Genomic DNA, 21,187 nt, shown 5'->3' on the forward strand with positions numbered 1-21,187 from the left:
CTGAGGGACTTGTGCGGTTGGAGCAAGGTCATCAAAGTGCAGCTGTGGGGTGGGATGGGGCACAGAGGGAGGGCTTGGGCTCACTGAGCCCATGTGGGGTTTTGTTGAGGCAGGGAAGGCAGGTGTGGCCATGCTCCTGTACCCCAGGGATGGGCACTGGGTGGCAGAGGGCATATGGAGAGACCCCAACAGCCTCGGGAAAATTGCTCAAAGCCCCTGCTTGCTTCCTCCTCCTTCAGGGCTCATTTCAGCTACTGCTGTGCAACACCTCCCCCAGCCTGGATATGTGAGCAGTGTGGTACCCTTCTCTGCGGGCTGTGTGGAGGCTGTGGAGTGTCTGTGGGGCTGTCCCCCAGCAATGGAGCCATGGGGTGTACATGGGGTTCATCCCCAGCTATAGGGTGTATGGAGAGCTGACCCCCAGCAATGGGGCTGTGGTCTGTGCAGGGGGCCAACCCCTGGCAGTGGGGCTGTGGGGTGTTTGTAGGGCTGTCCCCTGGTGATGGGGTCTGTGGGGTGTGTGTGGGCTGAACCCCAGCTATGGGGGCGTGTGCTGGGCCATGGGTTCTCCATGGGCTGTCCCCCAGGGATGGGGCCATGTGGTACACGTAGGGTTCTGGGGTGTGTACGGTGGTCATGGTTTAACCCCTGTGTGTTGGGTGGGTGTGGGGTGTATGGGGGACATCACCCAGCAATGGGGCCATGGGGTTTATCAGATGTGTGTGGGCTGGGGTTGGGGGGGCATGGGGTCCATCCCATTGCACAGCCACAGGGGCTAAGTGGGGCCAGCAGCCACCTTGGCTCACAGCTGAGAGACTCGGGGTGAGCACAGGAGAAGGTGGTTTCTATCCTCCTGCCTTCAAACCAAATCCCTGCCCCCCCCTCCCCCGCCTCCATGCCGTGGGGCAGGGGCTCCCAGTGCCCTCCCCAGGGGTCAGGGCTGCCTCACAGTGACATCCTCCCACTGTGGCTCCCTCTGTCCCCACTGGCAGCCATCCTGGAGGCTTTAACTCCAGGATTTTCAGCCTTGACATCACACCTTTCCTTTCTAGAGTTTAACAGCCCAACTGATGGTGTCACCGGGGTGGGCCACTGTTCAAATGAACCCACTGACCCTCCCTGGGGCTGCCTGAAGCCTCTGTGCTGCATCTTCCCCCCTGGCCCAGTTGGCCATTTTGCAGGCCCTCAAGCCCACATCACAGTGGGGGCCAGGGCCGGGTGTTTGCACAGGGACATGCTGTTCCAGCCTGGTGCCAAGTATGTGCTGGTGTTTGTGCTTTAAAGCTTGGCGCTGCTGAGGAAGTATGTGCTGGGCGCTGCCCCAAGCTGCCGGATCAAGCCGAGCTCGCCTCTGTTATTGCTACTGGTGCCAGGAATTTGCTTCCCAACAAGGACACATTCCTTGGGGCCACAGGAAGGATTTTGAGGGGGCCGGGTTTCATCTTGCTGGACCCCAGTGCAACCCAGTCGCACTCTTGCCCTGGTTTGTGGGGGTGGCAGCTGGGAAAGGAGCTGGCAAGGGGGTAAAGGGGCACCCAGAGTTGATGCATGCCCCTGTTTCTTGTAAGATGTGAGGTAAGAGCACTTCGGGGTAGTTGGGATAGGGCTGTGCCCTGTGCTCACTGCAGCTTCCTCCTTTGCTGTTCCCACTGGTGCATGGTGATGCTCAGGATGGTGACAGAGGTTTGGCTTTGCTGCAGTTTCTGTCCCCAAAAACACTGACCAGAGCAGGGCTTCTTCATGGTGGCAGCTCCCCATGTCCTCATTGCCTCCCTGGAGCGGTAAGACCCATTTGAGAAGATGTGCTGGTGTTCTCTCCTCGCATCTAGTATTTTGTCCCCACGTCTGGGTTTCCCTGTCTTGCTCTTGTCATGTCTCAGTTCGGTGATGCTGCAGCGCCTCGCATCAGCTGGGTGACTTGGGGCTGACGTCACCTTCCCAGGTGGGGACCAGGGCTCTGCTACCATGAGGTATTTTGGTGGCCTTTGGATGGCGCAGTGGTGCAGAGAGGCCCCAGCACGCATCCCTAGTGTTCCTGGCCTGGCCACCTGTGTGCCATCTGCCATCAGGGCCTGCAAGAATACCCTTTCCCACCTTCAGAGAGGGTAACTGGGGGTGTGAATTCTGGGGACCCCAAACCCCAATTTCCAGTGTCTTGGATCTGATTAGGCACAAAATGTGCCTAACTGCACTGGTGCTTGGCTCCGCAGGTGGAAATCCCCCACGTGTGAGCTCTGCAGGACAGCAGCCGTTCCCGTACCTGTGCCTCTCTCTCCATCTGAGCCTTTCTGAGAGGTGGGGATGGAGTGGAGCGCAGTCCCTGGGATACAGCCCTGGCAAGGGGTCTGGCAAAGGGGCGCTTGGGAGACCTTTTGTTCCTCACCACCTCAGAGCAAAGCTGTGGCATTTGCCTTTCCAGGGAGTCTCTGATCCACCTGCATTGGCACGGGTCCCTGTGGCTTCTTCCCCAACCAAGTTTTGCCCAAACTGGGGCATATTTTGAGGGCATCACCCTCAGTCCTAGGTTGGTGAAGGAGGGACCTGTGGCCAGGGAAGACTGGAATTGAGAGCCAGTGCCCCAGCAATGCTGAGACTGGCCAAAGTGCCCACGGGGTGTCCCAGGCAATGGATTATGGCAGAGCAGGTCTGGCCTCCCCGGGGCACCCACCAGCCCTTTCACAACCTAACCTGCGCTGGATCCTGCCGGCAGCCCGAAGGGCATGAGGCGATGCCCTGCTTTGTGACCCCACAGCCCTCACAGAGCTGGCAGATGCAAGGAGGCTTTGAGTAACAGGAGAGATGTGAGGCAACCCACCGATGACTGGAAGAAACGGGGCAGTTCCCCATGAAGTCCAGCTAAGCAAGCCAAAGTCAGAGAGGGCTTTAACCAGACAGAGCCAGTTAAAATGCTGAGCAGGTGGGAAGTGACATAGAATCATCGAATAGTTTGGGTTGGAAGGGAACTTTAAAGGTCATCTAATCCAACGCCTCCTGCAACGAGCAGGGACATCTTTAACTCGATCAGGTTGTTCAGAGCCCTGTCAAGCCTGACCTTGAATGTTTCCAGGGTTGGGGCATCTACAACCTCGCTGGGCAACCTGTGCCAGTGTTTTACCACCCTCAGCGTAAAATATTTCTTCCTTATATCTAATCTAAATCTGCCCTCTTTTAGTTTAAAACCATTACCACTTCTCCTACTGCAACAAGCCCTACTAAAGTCTGTCCCCATCTTTCTTACAAACCCACTTTAAGTACTGAAAGGCCACAATAAGGTCTCCCTGGAGCCTTCTCTTCTCCAGGCTCAACAACCCCAACTCTCTAAGCCTGTCCTCACAGGAGAGGTGTTCCAGTCATCTGAGCATTTTTGTGGCCTCCTCTGGATCTGCTCTAACAGGTCCATGTCTTTCCTGTGCTGAGGGCCCCCAGAGCTGGATGCAGTACTCCAGGGGGGGCCTCACCAGAGCACATCACACTCCGCACTTCCAAGCAGCGCTTTCAGTGTACACCAGCAAGGGTGTCCTGGCTCCCGCCATGTGCCAGGGCTTCAGTCCTCCTGGCCGCATGCTCACAGCCTTGCCAGGGGATGCTTTGTGTTGCAAAAAACAGAAAGAAAACAGGGGTTGAGGCACGGGAGGGACATGCAGCCACTTGGAAAATGGTGCAGGTTGCACGGATTGTGTGCCCCGTGCTGGGGGGGGACACGGCAAAGCCTGGTGGTACTGGGGGGGGGGGGAGTACCAGCACAGAGGTACCCTGCACTGCTACGGGGCTGTTGCACGGGACCAAAGAAGGGCCGGGAGCCCACAGCAGGGCCCGGCAGCACCGGGGGCGAGGGGGAAGGGAAGGGTACCCGGTGTGAGGCGGGGGCAGGGCGTCGGTGCCGTGGGGCCACAGCAAGGCCCAGATGAGGCCCGGCGAGGGGGGGGAACGCCTATCCGCGGAGGCGGCGACTCTTTCGCCCTCTTTCACCCCAAAAAGCCACGGCCAGGCGAGGCGTGGCCCCCACTCCCATGGTGGCGATCTCTCGGCGGGGACGGGCCGGAAGTGAAGCCGGAAACGCCGGCGCGGCCTCGCCCCGCCTCCGCCGCGCCCCACGCTCTCGTCACCGCCGCCATATAAGCGGCAGCGACGCTCACGCCCGCGCAGCCCTCTGTCGGTGGATACCGGGCGCCATGTTCGCCGTGAAGCGGAACGCCGTCATCGGCTTCAACCTCTACTGCGGCGGCGGCCCGGCCCTGGCGCCCGCCTCGCCGGGAGGGGGGCCGGCCCCGCCGCCGCCGCCCGCCGCCGCCGCTGAGGTACCCGGGACCCTGATCGGCTCCGTGGGGGCCTGGGCCGCCGCCGCCGGTCGCCCCGAGCAGTCCCGCGCGCTGGTTGGCTGCGGCGCGGCCCCCCGCGCGGCGCTGCCCCCCGCGGCGCGGCCGGGCGCGCTGTGGAGCCCCGAGGAGGAGCTGGACGGCTGCGAGCCGGAGGCCGAGCGCGGCCCGGCGGGGGACTCGCTGCCCGGCACGCCGCCCGGGCCGCCGGAGCCGCCCGATGGGCTGCGGCAGGACTCGCTGGAGCTCATCAGCCGCTACCTGCGGGAGGCGGCGGGCGAGGCCGAGCCCGCCGTGAAGAAGCTTTTCCCGGGGCTGCTGGGCGGGCCCGGCCGGCCCGGCGGATCGGGCGATGCCGTGATGGAGAAGGCGCTGGAGACGCTGCGGAGGGTGGGCGACGGCGTCATGCAGAAACACGAGCTGGCCTTCCAGGGTGGGTGGCGGCCGGCTCCTCCCCAGCGGAGGGTGGGGAACGGGCGGCGTGTGGGGTGGGGGCGCCTCAGGCCCTGCTGTGGGCCTGCCTGGGTAGGAGCGCTTGAGGCCGCGGGGGTGCCTGGGACCCACTTCGCCTCCTTTGGAGGCGAGTTACGGACCCCGGTCCTGTCCCTTCCCAGCGTGGGGTCCTGGGGGGTTTTGGGGCTTGCCTCTCGAAGAGGGGAGTGTAGAGATGTGGGTCCCTAGGAGATCCTGCCCCCATGTGTGGTCCTTTTGCCGTGTGTGTGGGCCCTCAAGGTAGGTGGGCTGCAGGCTGCTGCATGGTAGGGGCTGGGAGAGGCCTAGGCCGGAGCTGGCCCTTGGGGCTGGAGCAAGGCCTCTGCGCCAACCCATCCCCCCAGCAAGGGGAGCGGGGGCGGGGGGCATGCCTGAGCTCTTGGCCGGGTCATTTACAGGATGGGCTGTGGCCCTGGTTTCCAGTGAGTTAGACCAGCTGAGAAGTGAGTAAAAATGAAACTGAACTTTGTTCGATGGGAGGTGGAAGAACTGCTGGTAACGTGTGCAGAAGAGATAATCTAGTTACAGATTAGCCCCAGTGCCTCCTCGTGTCCTGCTTTGCTCAGCATGACTATATGCAAATAATCCCAGGTGTCCAAAGATTAATTAGCTTGTGAGTTTAAACTTCTGACACCCCTGGCTTGGGTGGAAGGGAGTTTTGGGAGGAGAAATTCTCCTGGACAGTGTGTTTGGGTTATAGCTATTCTAATGTATTTTGCCTACTTCTTATGAGTCCTAGAATAGCCATAGAAACTTGAACCCCAGCGCCTGGGCTTGGATAAGCAGGTGTCCTCACTGCAGTGTGTCCTGGGAATGGACTGGAAGTGAGAACTGACCATTTTTACCTGGTTTTGTGTAACTCAGAAATGAGCTGGTTTGGGTCTAGCCTGAGTTGTTGGGGTGGCGGGACTGAGCTCCTGGCCTCAGGGCTCATGCTGGGACTGCTTTTGGCGCACCACACCACACCACATCTGATCCCACATCAGGACGGTGCCTGGCGCAGAAGGGTAGTGTCTGCATCTTCTCCTGAGATGGCAAGTGGTGAAATGCCTCCTTTCTTGCAGGAGGCTGTTCCAGTTTTGAGTGTGGTGTTTTGGGTTTTTTTTAATGCAAAGGGCTTCAGGTACTTCCTCATGTCCTTAGCTGTGCTGATGCTTAAGACTGTGGGTTCAGTTACCCTGGCCAAATTTATGGATGGGCTTGTTGAACAAGCCACGCTTGGGAGGAATGTTCAGACCAACACAAGCTGGTGTTGGTATCTGAGACTTCTGCAGGGACGGTTATCTTCATGTGTGCAGAAAAGGCACGGGCTTCAGGAAGGCTTCCTGTTAGTTTGAGCAACAAGCAATGCCTTTCAGTTTCATGAAGGCTTGTCTTGTTTGCTTATTCATGAGAGGGCACTGCAGGTCAAACTGGGGAATTCTGTTGTTCCAGTCACTAAAACCCAATTAATAAAAAGGCGACATGTCTGCCTGGCTGTAGGTGACTGTCCTTTGTTTTTGGCTTGAGGGGCAGGGCTTGTGTCAGGCTGCAAAATTACTTCTGTACTGTGGCTCTGACGTAGTGAGGCTTTAAAGCCCTTGTGAGATAGGGGAGTGTGACGTGCGCAGAGGCGGCAGCTGTGCCTGAGGTGGGGAGGAAGGAACTAGAAATGGGTTATGGGCTGTTTTTTGTCTGGTCCAGGCGAGTGTGAGCAGCAAAGCGCTCTGCAGAAGCAGGCAGGTACTTGCTTTCCATCCCTGACACTTGGTAGTGACTCTTAACAGCTGTTGGACCTAGAGTGTGGGGGCTGCATCTTCTCACTGGTTGCCTTGTGGGGTATTTGGCGTTGTGTGCATGCCTGCTTCTAAACCAACATCTCTTGCAGGAATGCTTCGGAAACTGGAAATCCAGAAAGAGGAAGATCTGCAGTCAGTGTGTGAAGTGGCTGCCCATGTGTTCAGTGATGGAGTAACAAACTGGGGTCGAGTGGTGACGCTCATCTCGTTCGGTGCCTTTGTTGCGAAACACCTGAAAAGCATAAACCAGGAGAGGTGCATCAGCTCGCTGGCAGGGATCATCACAGATGCACTTGTCTCATCTAAGCGCGAGTGGCTAATGAGCCAGGGAGGCTGGGTAAGTCACTGCCTATCCCAAACACTGCGAGCTTTTCAGAACAATCCAGTATTTTCCTATTTCTGTGGCCTGCTCACTGACAGCCATGTGTGTCAGCAAAGCACAGAAATGACTCACTGCTCCAGTTAAAACCACAGTCTGAAACATGTAGCTGGAGTTCTGGTGTTTCAGGAGCTCCTTACAATGAGCTGCCTGAAGCAGTCTTAACCTAAAAATGTGCCCCTGCCCAGCATGGAGGGGGCAGCATTCCCAAAGCCAAGTCAATCCCTGGTGTGCTGAGCTTGCTTGGAGCTGGTCCACAGCTGCTTTGGTGCTGTCTCCTGATTGCCGCTTCTGTGGGCCAAGCTGTGGCTGTAATGATTCTGGGGGACTGCACCACAGTGGATGTGCTGAGCAGGCTGTATCCCAGCCCACTCTGCCAGGGAAAAAGGCTTTCCATGCCTTCCTGTCAAAGAAGGGTGGATGGCAGAAAAATGACTTTCCCTTCTTTCTTCTAGGAGGGCTTTGTTGACTTCTTTCGAGTCGAGGACCTAGAAGGCAGTATCAGAAATGTACTGATGGCGTTTGCAGGTGTGGCTGGACTAGGAGCAAGCTTGGCGTACATGATCCGGTGAGCCAGGGTATGCTGCAGAGGGACACAACTCTGGGTGGACTGGCTCTGTTTGGGGCTGGCAAGCTGATCACTTCCTACTGTGAGTGCTTATGAAGCTGGACTTGAGTGACCGAAGGAAAATATCTAGGCATCCCCTGAGCAATCCTTTCTGTAGAAGGAAGGTGTGATCTGGTCAGATTGCAGGTACCAATGAGGATTTATTGCTTTGGGAACAGAAAGTGGAAGAATTGATATTCTACTTCCTTCAAGAGGATGATGACAGAAAGCTGAAGTGGACTGCTTCAGTTTTATCCCGGAGGGAACCAATCTGCTTAGCAGCAAGCCATTGAGCACCAGCAGCTCTTGTCTGGACTGAAGCCTCCTGGGCTTGGCACGGCAGCTGTGTGTGGAGCAGATGTTTCAGGGTTGTGGGTTTCTGGAAATAGCATCTTCTGCTGATGGTGTCCTGCCTGAACTTGCGGCTTTTCTGTTGGAGCAGAAGCATTGAATGCTGGGTGTTGTGTGAGCCTGTGCCTACACCCAGGTGTGCTGGCAAGGGAGCCTTTGGTTGCTGCTGGCTCTGCACGCATCTGCCCTCTGGAATTGGTAGAGCTGTGCCAGCAGCCAAGATGTGCGACCTGCTGCCAGAACATGGGGTGCTGGAGCCCTGCTTAGCCCCTTCCTTCTCAGCAGGGCTTCAGCCAGGTCACTGAGCAGGCAGAGGGGTGGGTGGGGTGGGGGGGATGGGTGAGGTGGGGCTTGAGGTGGTAACCACAGCCAGCTGCAGCTTGGCTGCATTGGCCTGTCTGGCTGATCTCTGCTACATTGATGCGACTCACCACACACAGGCAGTTTAAAAATAGGGAGTACATTTGTAAGTATGTAAAACCCCACATGGGGTGGGGAGGCTATAGAGAACCTGTAAATATCTATAAATCTGTAGAATATGTACATTTTTACAGAGCTAATGATACAAAAAGGAGGAATTTTGAATGTGGTAGAACTGCTTATGGATGCATTGCACTTCATTCCTCATGTGAAGTAGCATTTTTGTGGCGAAGCCTTTTCCTGCCTTGACTCCAATTGAGCCTTTCTCTGATGTACTTGAGCAACATTGCAAGGGAGCATAACACGGATTAGTGGCCTGGTGGACTCTCATTGTGCCCATGGCTTGCTGGCAACAGTTGATGTTTCTGTTTATTTTAATCTTTTTGGTTATTCTAGCCCTTCTAGTGGGTGGGGAGCTGTGGAAGTTGGTATCGGTCACTTCCCTGTCTTCCCTTCATTTTGATCCTCTAAGCCATGAGTGGAACGAAGCTGATGTTTGAATGTAAATGTTCTGGAGCAGAATAAAACTCGTTGGCTCGGATCCACACCTTGTGCAAGTCCATCAGTGCCGGCCCTGGGCTCAGTCCTTGATCCCCAGCTGGTAACATTGCTTCTTGGTGGGCTTGCAGTGCTCATCCATCTTGTGCCCTCTGACTGTGGATTGGTTGGTTCTTGGGAGCTCTACTCTGTGGGATTGGGTCCCACACAGCAAGGAACATCCTCATCCACAGTGCTTGACCTGCAGCCCAAGTGATGCCCAATGGAAACCCAAGTGGAGAGCTGAAAGGTGGTGCTATTGTCAGGCCTGCTTGTTTGCTGAACGAGCACTTAGTTTTGTCAAATAAATGTCTCTTGTTCTCATTCCTCTAGTATAAAACTTGCTGTTTCCTATAATGAGATGCTGACATGCTGAATGTTCTTGCTCTGCTTTGCTGGTGTGGGCCTGTTTGCACAGATGCTGCCTGTGGGGCACCCCACAGCCTCTTGCTTATTAGAAAGATAAGCTGTGGGCTATGGAAAACTGCTCTGGGTGTCTTGTGTAACCCATCGGGGCTCCCCAGAGCTGCTGTGTACTGAGATGCTCTTCTCCGTCACTGTGTACGTGGGTGGGGAAAGTCCATGAGGTGCCTCATGCTCAGTGCCTGCATACTTTGAAACAGGTTTTCTTGTGGCGCTCTGAAGCGTGCTGTGGCGGTCTGGCTGCCTGCGCTTGGCAGCTGGGGCTTACCACCCTCTGTATCAGTGAGGCGGGGGCCTGCAGCCCTGAGGAGAGGGGACTCTTTCTGGAGCCTGGGGGTGAGCTGTGCTCCTTGCCCTTTCCAAGGGGGGAGACACTCTCAGTGGCTTCGGTTGTCTAGCATAGTCTTGTCCCTCCTCTGATGCCTCCTTAGGGGGACCCTGCTCCCCCAGACTGCTCTGTGCCCTCCATCACCCAAGTTTTGATGCCTGCAAGTTGGGGATGGAGGAAGTGCGTGGCCTGCCTGAGGCCAGAGGGCACAGCCCAGTTATGTGCAGACCTTGCTTGGGCAGTGGTTTGATGAACAGCTTCCTCTTGCCAGGACCGGGTTCTGCTGTGGAAGCCTTGGCTGGAAAATCCCCCCCCACAAGGGGCAAAGCACTTCCCTACCCCAAAAACTGTGCTGGTGGCTCCGGCTTTGTGGGCTGTCAAGCCTTGCTGCAGATGGAACGAGGCAGGGGAGAGGCGACAGCTTCCTGCAGTGCTGGTGAGGCCCTTGCTACTGAAAACGAGCTGGTGGCTCAGCCCTGTTATGCAGATATTGCAAAATGTTTTTTTTGGTGTGGGTTTTTTTTGTTGTGTTTTTTTTTTCTTTATGCTGTGTCTTTGTGGGCTATTTTGGGCCTGTTTGGTCCCCTGGGATGTGGCGGGGCCCTCATGCAAAGCTGGGCCTTTGCCATGGAAATATGCAAAGGTGCTGGCAGGCTCAGAGGGGGTCGGGGCTGCTGGTGTTTCCTGGAAGCCACAGTGCTCTGATAAGGCCTGACTCGGTGCCGATAAACCAGGGGCTTCCTCTTCCGCTCCAGCAAGGGTTTTTCGCAGAAGCCGGCTTTGACTTCTGTGAACCTTTTGTGTAAATAAGAGGGTGTGGGGGGGGAATTAAAGTGGCCGCCGTGTCTGATGGTGTGTGGGGGGGGGGCTGCAGGTTAGGGGTGTGTTCAGCACCTGGCCTGGCCGATTTGGGGTCCCCCTTTGTGTGGGGCCCTTGGGAAAGAGGGCAGGTGGGCATTTCTCTCCATCAGCTGGGCTTTTGGGCACTGCCCCATGGTGGGAGGGGAAGTGTTGGAAAAGCAGCACCCTCCTCTCCTGCTGCCTCCTCTGTGCCAAATGGGACTGAACCATGATCTGGCCCCACTGCCTCTGGTGGGGAGGGTGTTTGAAAGCTTGCATTGACAATGCTTGTGTGGGTGGGGGGGCACATGCAAATGCAGAAAATCCCCGGCTGAGCAAAAAAAAAAAAAAAAAAACCCAATTCCTGCCCATTTCTGGCTCGGTGGCTCCAACCATGTGTTGGGGGCTTGGATAATATTTCATGTTATTTCTCACGACAGGAGCCTGGGCTGCTTTTGCCCCAAATGTGCCCTTTTCTTCTCTGTGAGGTTCCAGGAGGTCAGGGGGGCTGCTTGGTGGCTGTGCCCCTATCTTGCTGGCATAGGCTTCCCCTTACAACCTGGCCTGCCCCCGCTGCCATCTTTGGGGCAGGGTGGTGCAGCCCCCTCTCAGAACTGATGTCTTGGGGGTGGGGGTGGGGGGGAGCATGGAGCTGGGTCCATGAGGAGCCCCTGGGAGTTGAGTCAGGCACACTGGGCAGGGACAGAAGAGCCCCCCTGCCCCCACAAGGGACAGGTTCTTGAAACAGAGAGACTCTGGGGGGGGAGAGGGGCTTCCTGGAGCAGCACTGTTCCCCCAGAGAAATAACCCTGGGGTTATCAGGATGGCCACAGGTGGGTGCTGGGGCCTGCCCCCTCCCACCCCCCCCAAGATCCCTGGGATTGTCCCTGTAGGGGGAGGCCACTGGGTGTGGGGGCGGGTGACTCATTTGGGCTGAGATGACAAGTATTTGGTTGTTGGTTTCGGCAGGCATGGGGTCGGGATGTGTCACTGCACTCCTGTAATGAGCCTGTCAGGCCTCAGCCCCCCAGCTCCCCGTGGAAGGGTGTGTGGCCAGGCCAGCTGGGTGGTTGCCTGGGGTCCCATCCCATCCCCCCAGGGAAGGGATGTTGAGTTCTGGTGGGCTCCCATCCCCTCCCCAGGCTGAGCCCAGGGGTTGGCCCCACTGCCTCCACCAACTCTGGCCTCTCTTGGGGTGCCACGGCCGGGTGTCGGGGTGCACCCTTGGGTTCTGGCCCGCCCGGCGAAGCTCTGCCCAGCAACAAGGGCTGCTAATAGCATCTGGGGAAGTCACGTGGGCCTCTTCCAGGAACCCAGGCTTTTGGTGGCCCATCCCCCTCCCAGGCCCTGGGGTGACACCAGCGTGGTAGCAGACATGTGCCCCCCCACACCTTCCCTGGCTCACAAGCCTGGCCCTGGGCAGGAGGCTGCCCCGACAAAGGCCTCCCTCTTCCTCCTCCTTGCCTGGATGCCTCATTCTCCCCCGGCATGGGGGTTATGAGGGGTGTAGGGTGTGTGTGGTGAGGTATGGGGGTGTAAACACTGTGAGTGTGGGGTACAGGGGTGTTTGTGGGGCTTTAGGGAGTACAGGATATGGGGGTTATAATGTGTATAGGGTGTGTGTATAGGCAGAGGGGGCATACAGGCTGTGGGTGGGGCTCTGCAGTTACAGGGTTTATAAGGTGTGGGGGGGCATAGAGGTGAGTGGGGGTATGGGTGCTTAGACGTGTGTATGCACTGATTGGGGTGAGAGGAGGAGGGTTTGGGTATGTGTGTGTGGGGCTGGCCCAGCTGCAGGGCATGGGGTGGAGTGGGGCTGGTGTGGGCCTTGTGTGGTGCCAGCGTGGGGCTGCTGTGGGGCTGTGGCCACAGATCTGCCCAGGCAGGAGCCGGCAGTGACTCAGGCAGGAATGTGCTGGCAGGACATGGTGTTCTGGCAGCACCCAAGCCCGTGGCCAGCACCCAGCCCCACGGCCAGTCCCCAGCCCTGCATCTGGCATGCTGCTAACAGCCTCACGGCCAGCACCCCTGAATAGCCCTGCCCCACTTGGCTCAGCCCTAGTCCCATACTCTGCTGGGGCTGGGTCTGCCCCGTGCACCCCAGCACTGATGCATGTGTCCTGTGGGGTGCCCAGGAGCGGTGCAGGAACAGGCAGGACACTGGGGTGTCCCCGAGCAGGACAGTGCCTGTGGGGATGGGGGCATGTGTGATGTGTGGTCTGTCCCCCATGTCTCTGCAGGAAGCAGACGGGACACCAAATTAATTTGCCCCATGTGGCTGTTGTCCCCCAGGAAGCATCCTGTGGGCCAGGGTGGCCACAGGGTCCCAGGGGACTATGGGCTGGGGGTGGCAGTGGTGGGTTGTGGGTGCAGGCAGTACAGCAGACACAGAGCCAGGCCTGGACCACCACCACACAGCTGGGGTATGTGTACCTGCAACTCTTGTCTGCTGGTGCGGGGGAAACTGAGGGATGGGGCACTGGGGACTCCGGCATCCTGGCAGCCCAGCCCCCGTCTCACCTTAGCCCCTCACTGCGCTCCAGGGCACGGGGGTGCATGTTGCAGGAGTGCTTGGTGCTGGTTTTGAGGTGGGGGGACACAGGGGACCCCATGGCACCCCACAGCTAGGCATCTGTGGGACAGGGGATGCAGGGCACTCCACAGCCAGGTGCGGGGACTCAGGGGCTCTGGCAGCGATGAACCAGTAGAAAAGGGGGGGGGGGGGTGGGGGTGGCGCAGGGGCCACTCCAGGTGCTGCGTTCATCTGCTCTGGTGTCCCAACCTGCGTCTCCTTTGCATCCCTGGCTAGGCACACCATCGCCCTGTGCTGTGCCCCTGGCCTGCACTCAGCTGAGCACTGCAGGGCACCATGACAGCTAAGCCCCTGTGCCCACCTGCAATCCCCACAGCTACCCTACACTCACCTGGAACTCCCCCTGCACCTACCTACAACCAGCACCATGCTTGGCTCAGCGCTAACTCACACCCAGCCCCAAATCTGGCCTCCAGCCCAGCTCTGAGTCTCACACCCTGCACCCACCCATGCAACCCCCTCTCCCCTGAGCAGCTCACACCCAGCCCAGGTATCAGTAAAGCCTGGTAAAAGCCCTGGGGCACTCTGGAAGACAGCAGGACTCTTTTGAGGGCCATGGCAAAGCCTGGCAAAAGCTCTGTGGACCTCTCCAAGGCAGCAGGGACCCTTGTGGACCCTGGCAAAGACCAGTGGGAGCCTTGGGGCACTCTGGAGGGAAACACGGCCCTTTTTGGGCACCAGGAAAGCCTGGGAAAAGCTGTAAAGATGCTCTGGAAGGCAGAAGAGCCCCTCATGGGCCTCAGGAAAGCCTGTCAAAAGCTGTCAGAAACTGTGGAAAGCAGCATGGCCCCTTGCTGGCTTCAGCAAAGCCTGTCCAAAGCTGTCACACACTGGAATGAAGCAGAGCCCTGTCTGGACATTGGCAAAGCTGGTAAAAGCCCCGGGGCACTCTGGAGAGAAGCAGGGCCCCTTGTGGGCTTCGGCAAAGCCCAGGAAAAGACATCAGATGCTGGAGAGGAATAGGGTCCTACATGGGCCATGGCAAAACTGGCAAAAGCCTCAGGATGCTCTGGAAGGCAGCAGGGCCCCTTATGGGTTTCAGCAAAGCCAGGCTAAAGCCAACAGACACTTTTGAAGGCAGAAGAGCCCCATGTGGGTGTCAGCAAAGCCCGGCAGGAGCTGTAGGAGACTGGAAGGCAGCAGGCCCTCTTGTGGGCTTTGGCAAAGCTCAGCAAAAGCCATAGGAAACATGTTTCACGATGCCTCGTAAGACCTTCCTTGGGTACCACAGCCCTCTTTCATCTCTGCAGTGCACTTTGGACCCCTCTTGCGCTCAGAACCATTCCCAATGCCTTCTTTGAGGCCCAGAACACACGTTTTATCCTCTATGCTATCTCGAATTGCTCTGCTCAGTCCCCTCTTTGCCATTTAGGGTACCTCCATTTGGCCCCTGCCCCTCTGACAACATTTGTACTTTGTTGAAATCCCCTTCAGAGTTCCTCATTGTTGTAACTGAGGCTTCTTTGGTCTCTCTGCCCCCCTCAAGACCCCTCTGCTCCCTTTGCTGAGCTCTCCTGAGACATCCCCAGTGCCCCAGAGCACTATTTTAGCTCGGGAGGACACTTTCACCCCTTTTTTCCTCAGAACCCTTCCTGAGTCCATATTTGTTAACCAGGTTGGTCTTTTTGTCCTCTCATCCTTTTGGCATGCCTCCATTCAGTCCCCGGCCCCCTGAGGGCATCTGTACCTTGTTAAATTCCCTTTTGAGTTCCTCATTGTGTCCCTAGGACTTCTTTGGTCTCTTCGGCCTCCTCTCTAATCCTTGTGACGATGTCTACTGTTCTGTCAGAACTTTTTTTGAAGTCATCTTTGTGCTCCAGAGCAGTCTTTTTGTTTCTATGCCTTATAGTATGTTTCTGTTCGGTCCCTGGTACGCCAAAGATACCTCTTGTCGGCTCTGATCTCCTCGGGTTTTTCAGGGAAGGCGAGAGCCTTCTCTTGCTTTCGTAGTCCTACAAGATGCATTTCTTGTATTTCCATGCTTTTTGGGATGTTTTCTATCCTTTGGGTCCATCTATTTCTGTTAAGGGAGTTAGACCATTGAGGCGTCTTGGTGACTCACGAGTCGCTGGTGATTTACAGTCAATAATTCACTTTGCAACCAGAGATACATTTGTGAAGGGATTCGTAGGGGATCTAGTTCTGCTTTGCTGTTCAGCGCTCCCCAGAATGCAGCTCTGGTGTAAGTTAGGAAATACGGCCGGTCTTGCTAGAAACATAGCCACATGCTGCTTGATTTCTTCAATCGGAAACTAAAGCACGTCATTTCTGCTATTGCATTTAATGGGCGACTTTCCCACATGCGTTAGCGTGATCTCAAGCTTTTTAAATCTATTTAAATACAAGTTCGTGTTTGTCCTAGTAAAGTTAACTACCAATCCAGTCCCACTGCTGGCGTGGCAGGCGAGGCGGTAGCGAAAGAGCAGGCGTCGTCATTTCCGGTAACGGTCCGTCCCTTTGTTCGGCGCCCAGCGCGGGGCCGAGCGCCCGCCCACGGCCCGCCCGCCAGCCCCTTTCCCGGGGCATTGTGGGAAGGTGGCGGGCGGGGCTCCGTGGGCAGGAGGCGCGGCCGCCCCGCCGGGAGCGGGGTCGGGCCTGGGCAGCCGCGGGTCGGGCTTCGGCCCCTTTGGGTCGGCCGCGGCTCCAGCTGGCCGAGCTGTTCGGGCAGCTGCGTTCTGGCGTGCAGAGCGGTCGAGGTGTGGGTCTGAGGTGGGAGCTTCGGGGTGAGTCTAGGTTGAGCCGTGTCTGCGGTAGAAGGTGCATCTGTGGTCCACAGCTTGTTGTTGGATCAGCGATCGTATATGGGGTGGTCAGGAGTTGCAAGGTGGTTTAATATGCTGCATTCTCGATTTTTTTGTTTTGGGTGCGTTGCTATTTTTTGGCATTTCTGAGTTTACTGTAGAGGGAACCTTGTTTTTTTCACTGGTTCTGCCGGATATCATTGAAGTTGCTGACATCATATTTTTCTGTGGGACTGATGGTAAGATCATCGAGCAGGGGTTAGGGTGAGCATCTTCCATCTATCTGGAGTTTCAGCATTTCTCAAGAAAGCAGCAGGCATATTGGGCACAGTGTTTTTCAGGGCATGGGACGGCTTGTTGCCTTTCCCGATCACCCACAAGGTACCACGTTGTCCCTAGAGCCTTTGCAGCATGCAGCAGGCCCTTTCCAGGCTATAAGTGTCTGAAATTCATTTACTATGTGGGCCTGTAGTAGAGTGCAGAGCCTGTGGAATGTCAGAGGACAGGAGGTACCTGCAGGAGGCAGGGCAGGGCTTGGAAGAGGTGCTCCTGAGGAGCAGCTGACACAGGGAGTCCAGGGGTGCAAATACAGGGCAAGTAGCTGTTGGGAAGGAGCGGGGTTTCTTCCCCAGCAGTTAAGAAGAGAAGGGGTTTCTAAAGTTTCAGGACTGAGGGATTGGTTGGGAAAGAGAGGTGGGTTCATCAGTTGTCCTCAGACTGGTTTTGCAGTCAGATTTAGCTGTCGATGAGGTCTGTTCAGTCTGAGTCATTCTGCAGCCAATACAAGGTACGACAAAGCTACGAGAAATGCAGTGTCAACCATCTGGGCCTCTATGTCACCATGCATGGAGCTGACTGTCAGATGGGTCTTATCCCCACAGGAGGTCCTGAGGTACAAGCTCTGGTGACGATAGAGCTGAAGTGGATGACAGGCTGTTTGGAATTAAGTGGTAATGGAGGGGATAGGATGGTTTAAGGGTGTTTTAATAGGGACATGCCATAGCTTAGGTGTGAGCATAGGAAACTCCGAACTATGGCTCAGAAACATCAAGGGCCAGAGACGTACCAGGATCACCTGTACAAAGCAGGCCACAGCGGGAATAGTACCCGTTGCTCATTTGGTATGTGAGATGTACATTAAAATATACTGGCCAGAACTCTGAGGTCTCTGCTCCCTTGTGCCTTTTAGTCACCACATTCCCTGACTTAATTTTCATGTTCATCCCTTCACCGTCCATCCAGGTGTCATGGTCACTGCTACTTAGAGGCATTGACACGGCACTTATGTCCGTTGCAGATTTCTGGCACAGTCTTCCCTGAAATTTCTCAGAGAAGAATATGTACATTATGCCGGCTCATAATGGTCTCTGTCCAGGGGCCTTTTCTTTTTCGCAGTCCCTGGGCACACAAGCCGCCTCCATTATCCCAGTTTTACTTTTTTCCCTTAACTGTCCAATGAGGTTTGCTTTAGTATCAGTCATGGCAGTTAGGTTCTCTTGTCCTTGTTTATTGTGTTTTCAGCACCAGTTTCTGTAGCTGTAGGGTGTCTGTTTTAGATCTTGAGTCGCCACGTCGCGCCATTGTGGTTTTTCCCATTGGCTGGCCACCTCTGTAATAGCATAAGGGGCTTCGTAGGTAATTGGGCTTGGGTGTGTGGCAGGTACACCCGCCCCAACAGGAAATGAAACTTTTCTGGGCAGGAAGAAGAGGAAAAAAACCCACCTCCATAACAGGTGTCTTGAGCCACTTTCAAGGCAGGCCTCATCCTCAGGACTTCATCTGTTGGGCAGTCTTGGTTGCCACGTTCAGAGCTCTTGCAACAGAAGGTAAGAATTGAACTGCAGGCTGAAAGCAGAATAAGAATCCAAAAGGCAGAAGGAAAACCAATGTTCCCAAGAATCAGAAATTCAGAAAAGGATGGAGAAAGCGGTAATAAAACTTCCCCTCAGTACAGTACCTGAACACATACAGGATCTTTTCCTTCCTTTCAAGCTTACAGATTCCTCATAGGAATTCAGCCTGTGTCAAAAATTAAAACAAGTTTTTCTTCTTCTTTTTTCTTTTTGTCCTTCTGTAATGGCACTGTGTGTCCTCCTGCAAGGCTCTTGGAGGTGTGAAGGAGCTCCCTGCAGCACACGTTGGTTCTTGGAAAGTTGATAAATTCAAGGACTTGGCTTCTTTAGTGAAGATGAGCTTCAAGTTCAGGGGTTACATTGGTGCTTTTGTTTGTTTCAAGTCTGTCCCAAAGCCCATGGGACGTGCTCAAATGATAAATCAGATGCAGGTAAAGACCGTGGGGCAGACTTGGTCTGTGCTTCACTCTTATATCTTCCAGGGCAGCTCTGCTGAATTGTGGTTTCTACAAGAAGCTGTATGTTGCACAGGGTCCCATAACTAGTCCTGTGCCTGTTGCAACCCATCCAACCTGATCCATATCAGGGGCAAGCAGCAGAAACAAGCCTGTTTCTTTCCCATTGGTGCCTCGTCTCCAGTGTAGGGAAGGTTTTTCTGGGAAGGTAGGGAGAAAGCTCCAAAGAAATCATAAATATCACCCCAGAAGAGCCTGAGACTCCTGCTGCTTGAGGGCTAGGCTGGTGCTGACTTGTGGGTGGACTCTAAGATGCTGGGGAAGAAGGGAAACAACATGTAGCAAAAAGGCTTGTGGGAGAAGGATCTGTCAAAACCCCTTTTCTCTGGGTGGAAAAACCCCCAGCAAATGCTGACAGCCACCCAGGAGAAGTAGAGTCTCCCAAGGAAGTGGAGGAGGGATCTCAGAGGGGTTGCATGGGGCTGTGGGTTCCAGGGACAGAGTGAGCCCTGAGTCCTCTATGAAGTGAGGGGAATAAAAAATTGCTTTCAGGCACAGTCATTATGGCAACACAGAGGCTTCTGGTAAGCTGTGCTTGTTTACTTGCATCATCATCACAACAACAATAATGAAATCCATTTCCTTACTCTTTCTCTCTGTGCAATGGATGTCACTGTTGCTCTCCACAGGAAAGTCACCAAGTGCTGGATCCCTAACCTGGGATGGCAGGGAACAGAGTTCTGCTCCTCCTGGGTGAGTGCGGCAAAGGGGTCTGGTGGGAAGCGTGGTGGGGTCTGGTGCCTGCTGTCCTTCCAGGGGATGGACAGCCAGTGTGGATGCCAGGAGGTAATGTGTGCCCAAAGAGCCCCAGTGAGCTTCGGGGGCTGGAGGACGAAGACTCCATCTCCAGCACAAGCTCTGCTGGGCACTTGTCCCTTGTACCTCTTTGGGGCTAGGGGTTTTGTCTGGATAGGGTTTTGCTTTGCTCAGGGAAGGGGGGATTTTCGTTTATCCTGCCAGGCTGAGGAGATTGGACGGAGCAGTGGTTGTCCCTGTCACAATGTAGGCTCAGGATTTCCTCCTTGGGGTGGTCTCATTTATTGGGGAGGAAGGAAATGGGTCCAGCAAGGCTGGTGGGTATGAGCGTGGTGAGGGTGGGGATGCCATGCTCTGGAGCGGTGGGGTGTTGCTGGTGGGTGTCTCAGGGACCTGGCAGGCCTTGCCAAACCCTCCCTTCCACAGGCTCATGTCCAAGGCCAGCATTGCTCCCTTCTATGCCAGGGACGCTGCAGGAGACCTGGCAGGCACATCCCAGGAGTGCTCATTCCTTCTTCCTTTCCTCCTCTCAGCTCAAGCCCTTGTCCTTGCTGGTGAGTCTGTTTGCTTGCAGAGTTACGGTGACAGTCCTTGGGGCCCTGAACAGTTCTTGCTGAACAAGGCAACAGGCCTTAGTGTCCCCTCAAGCGGCAGCAAGTCATGTTGCGACTCTGCTGTCCTTCCACGTGCTGCCTGGCTCAAAAGGTGTCTGGCAGCACTGGGCACCAGGCACAAGCCCTGCCACCCCTCTGAAAGATTAGACAGTCTCCCCATATCCCACCAGTGCCCTAGAAACCCCAGTGAGCATTGGGGTTCTGCCCTCTTCCCCGCTTCCAGAGTACGTGCTCAGGGTTGGGGGCTCCCCACCATGCATGCTGTTGCACTGATCTCTGCTCTGTCCTGCTCCTCCCTCCTACCTGGACCTTCGTGGCTGCAGAGATAGCCATGCTGACCCTGGACCCACCCTGGAGCATGATACTTCCAGGAGAGAGCATGATCCTTAGGTGCTGGGGCTCTCGCTCACTGTGGCAGCACCCCACAGCTTGGTACAATGGCAAGCTCTTGGCACCCACAGATACATACACCTACAGGATCAGAATGAGTGTCAAAGCCCTGGCTCCAGGCACAGCAACTGTGTCACCCTGACTGTCTCCTATGGTGAGTGACATGACCCAGGGATGAGCCCTGCTATCCTCCTGCCCCAAGACCCCTAGGCTTCGCTGTGGACCTGCTTGTCCTGCCCTGGGACAAATGCAGCTCCTGTGGGGTTAACAAAGGCAACGCTGTTGGGTTTGGGGTGCTGCAAACAGGGTTATGGGGGCTTTTGCCTCCCCTCCTCTGCAAAATGCATCCCTCTTTCAGGGCCCCTTGCAGCTGCTGCTGTTGGGGTGTCTTCCAGACTGGCTGACCCTCTAGGTCCTGTTGTACATGGTGTTCAAGGGGGAACTGCTACCCATGCAGTGCTGGGAATGGGATGGCAGGGCACATCTTCGGTGCGGTATTACAGAGATGGAGCTGGCATCACTCTGCGATACACCTCAGCAGAGCAGCATTCCATCTCCTGACCTGAGACCCACCACAGTGACAGGTATCACTGCTCCTTTTCATCGCTGAAAGGCAGTCTTGGGTTTTATACATTTCCACTGAAGGTAAATTCCTGTATCTTTGGGCTCTCCGTCTTCCCAGGGTCTCATCTGGTGGGAGCTACAGGACAGAGAGGGTGAGGGGTTCTGTATGATGTCTGAGCTGGGTCTGTGCTACCAATGCCAGTGCAGGAAACCTGGCACCTGCCCACCACCAGAAAAAGACGTGCCCGGTCACAACCCCCAGCCTGGCTCTAGGACACTCCCCACACCCATCTTGGGGTCTCGGCCCTGCACAGCCTTGGTGGGGTGGGAAGATTGTCCCTTCCTTCCTGCATCTTTAGAGGTGATGCAGCCCCAGAAGGTCCATCCGACAAGATGTGCCCCATCTCCCCCCTTCCTCACACTGTCGCTCCCACAACTCTGATGTCCCATGCAGACTGATACACCAATCCCTGGGGCTTGCTCCGGGCGAAAAAAACCTCCTGTTCCACATGTTCCCTGTGCTGCTTCTCCCCCCTGGACCTTTAAAGCAGTCGAATGCAAAGGACAGAAACGCTCCAGCCACTCGGGTGCTTTTTGGTATGGAGGCAATGAAGATTAGTGCCCGGGCTGCGAGTGGGGAAAGGGCAGGGAAATGCAAGCCCCGTACCCCCAGTACGTAGTTCCCGTCTT

General features: G+C 56.0%; 1 protein-coding gene and 1 long non-coding RNA gene across 4 annotated transcripts; both read left to right on the forward strand.

Annotated features, from left to right (window-relative positions):
• Positions 1-4,126: 4,126 nt before the first annotated feature.
• Positions 4,127-9,204, forward strand: MCL1 (MCL1 apoptosis regulator, BCL2 family member). The gene is made up of 3 exons (XM_069794472.1): positions 4,127-4,749; positions 6,676-6,923; positions 7,421-9,204. Exons 1-3 carry the CDS (start codon positions 4,173-4,175, stop codon positions 7,535-7,537), a joined length of 942 nt encoding a protein of 313 aa, XP_069650573.1. The 5' UTR covers positions 4,127-4,172; the 3' UTR covers positions 7,538-9,204.
• A 5,928-nt stretch (positions 9,205-15,132) lies between these two features.
• On the forward strand, positions 15,133-21,053 carry LOC104317045 (uncharacterized). 3 transcript variants are annotated; one of them, XR_011326603.1, is made up of 3 exons: positions 15,133-18,870; positions 19,356-20,517; positions 20,616-21,053. It is a non-coding gene; the product is annotated as an uncharacterized lncRNA (long non-coding RNA). The 3 variants fall into 3 exon arrangements; XR_011326605.1 differs by having other exon boundaries at positions 19,356-19,483; positions 19,867-21,053; XR_011326604.1 differs by having other exon boundaries at positions 15,133-17,631; positions 18,803-18,870; positions 19,356-21,053.
• Positions 21,054-21,187: the final 134 nt, after the last annotated feature.

This window comes from Haliaeetus albicilla, chromosome 10 (assembly GCF_947461875.1).
Source record: "Haliaeetus albicilla chromosome 10, bHalAlb1.1, whole genome shotgun sequence".
In the NCBI taxonomy this organism is placed as follows: domain Eukaryota; kingdom Metazoa; phylum Chordata; class Aves; order Accipitriformes; family Accipitridae; genus Haliaeetus; species Haliaeetus albicilla.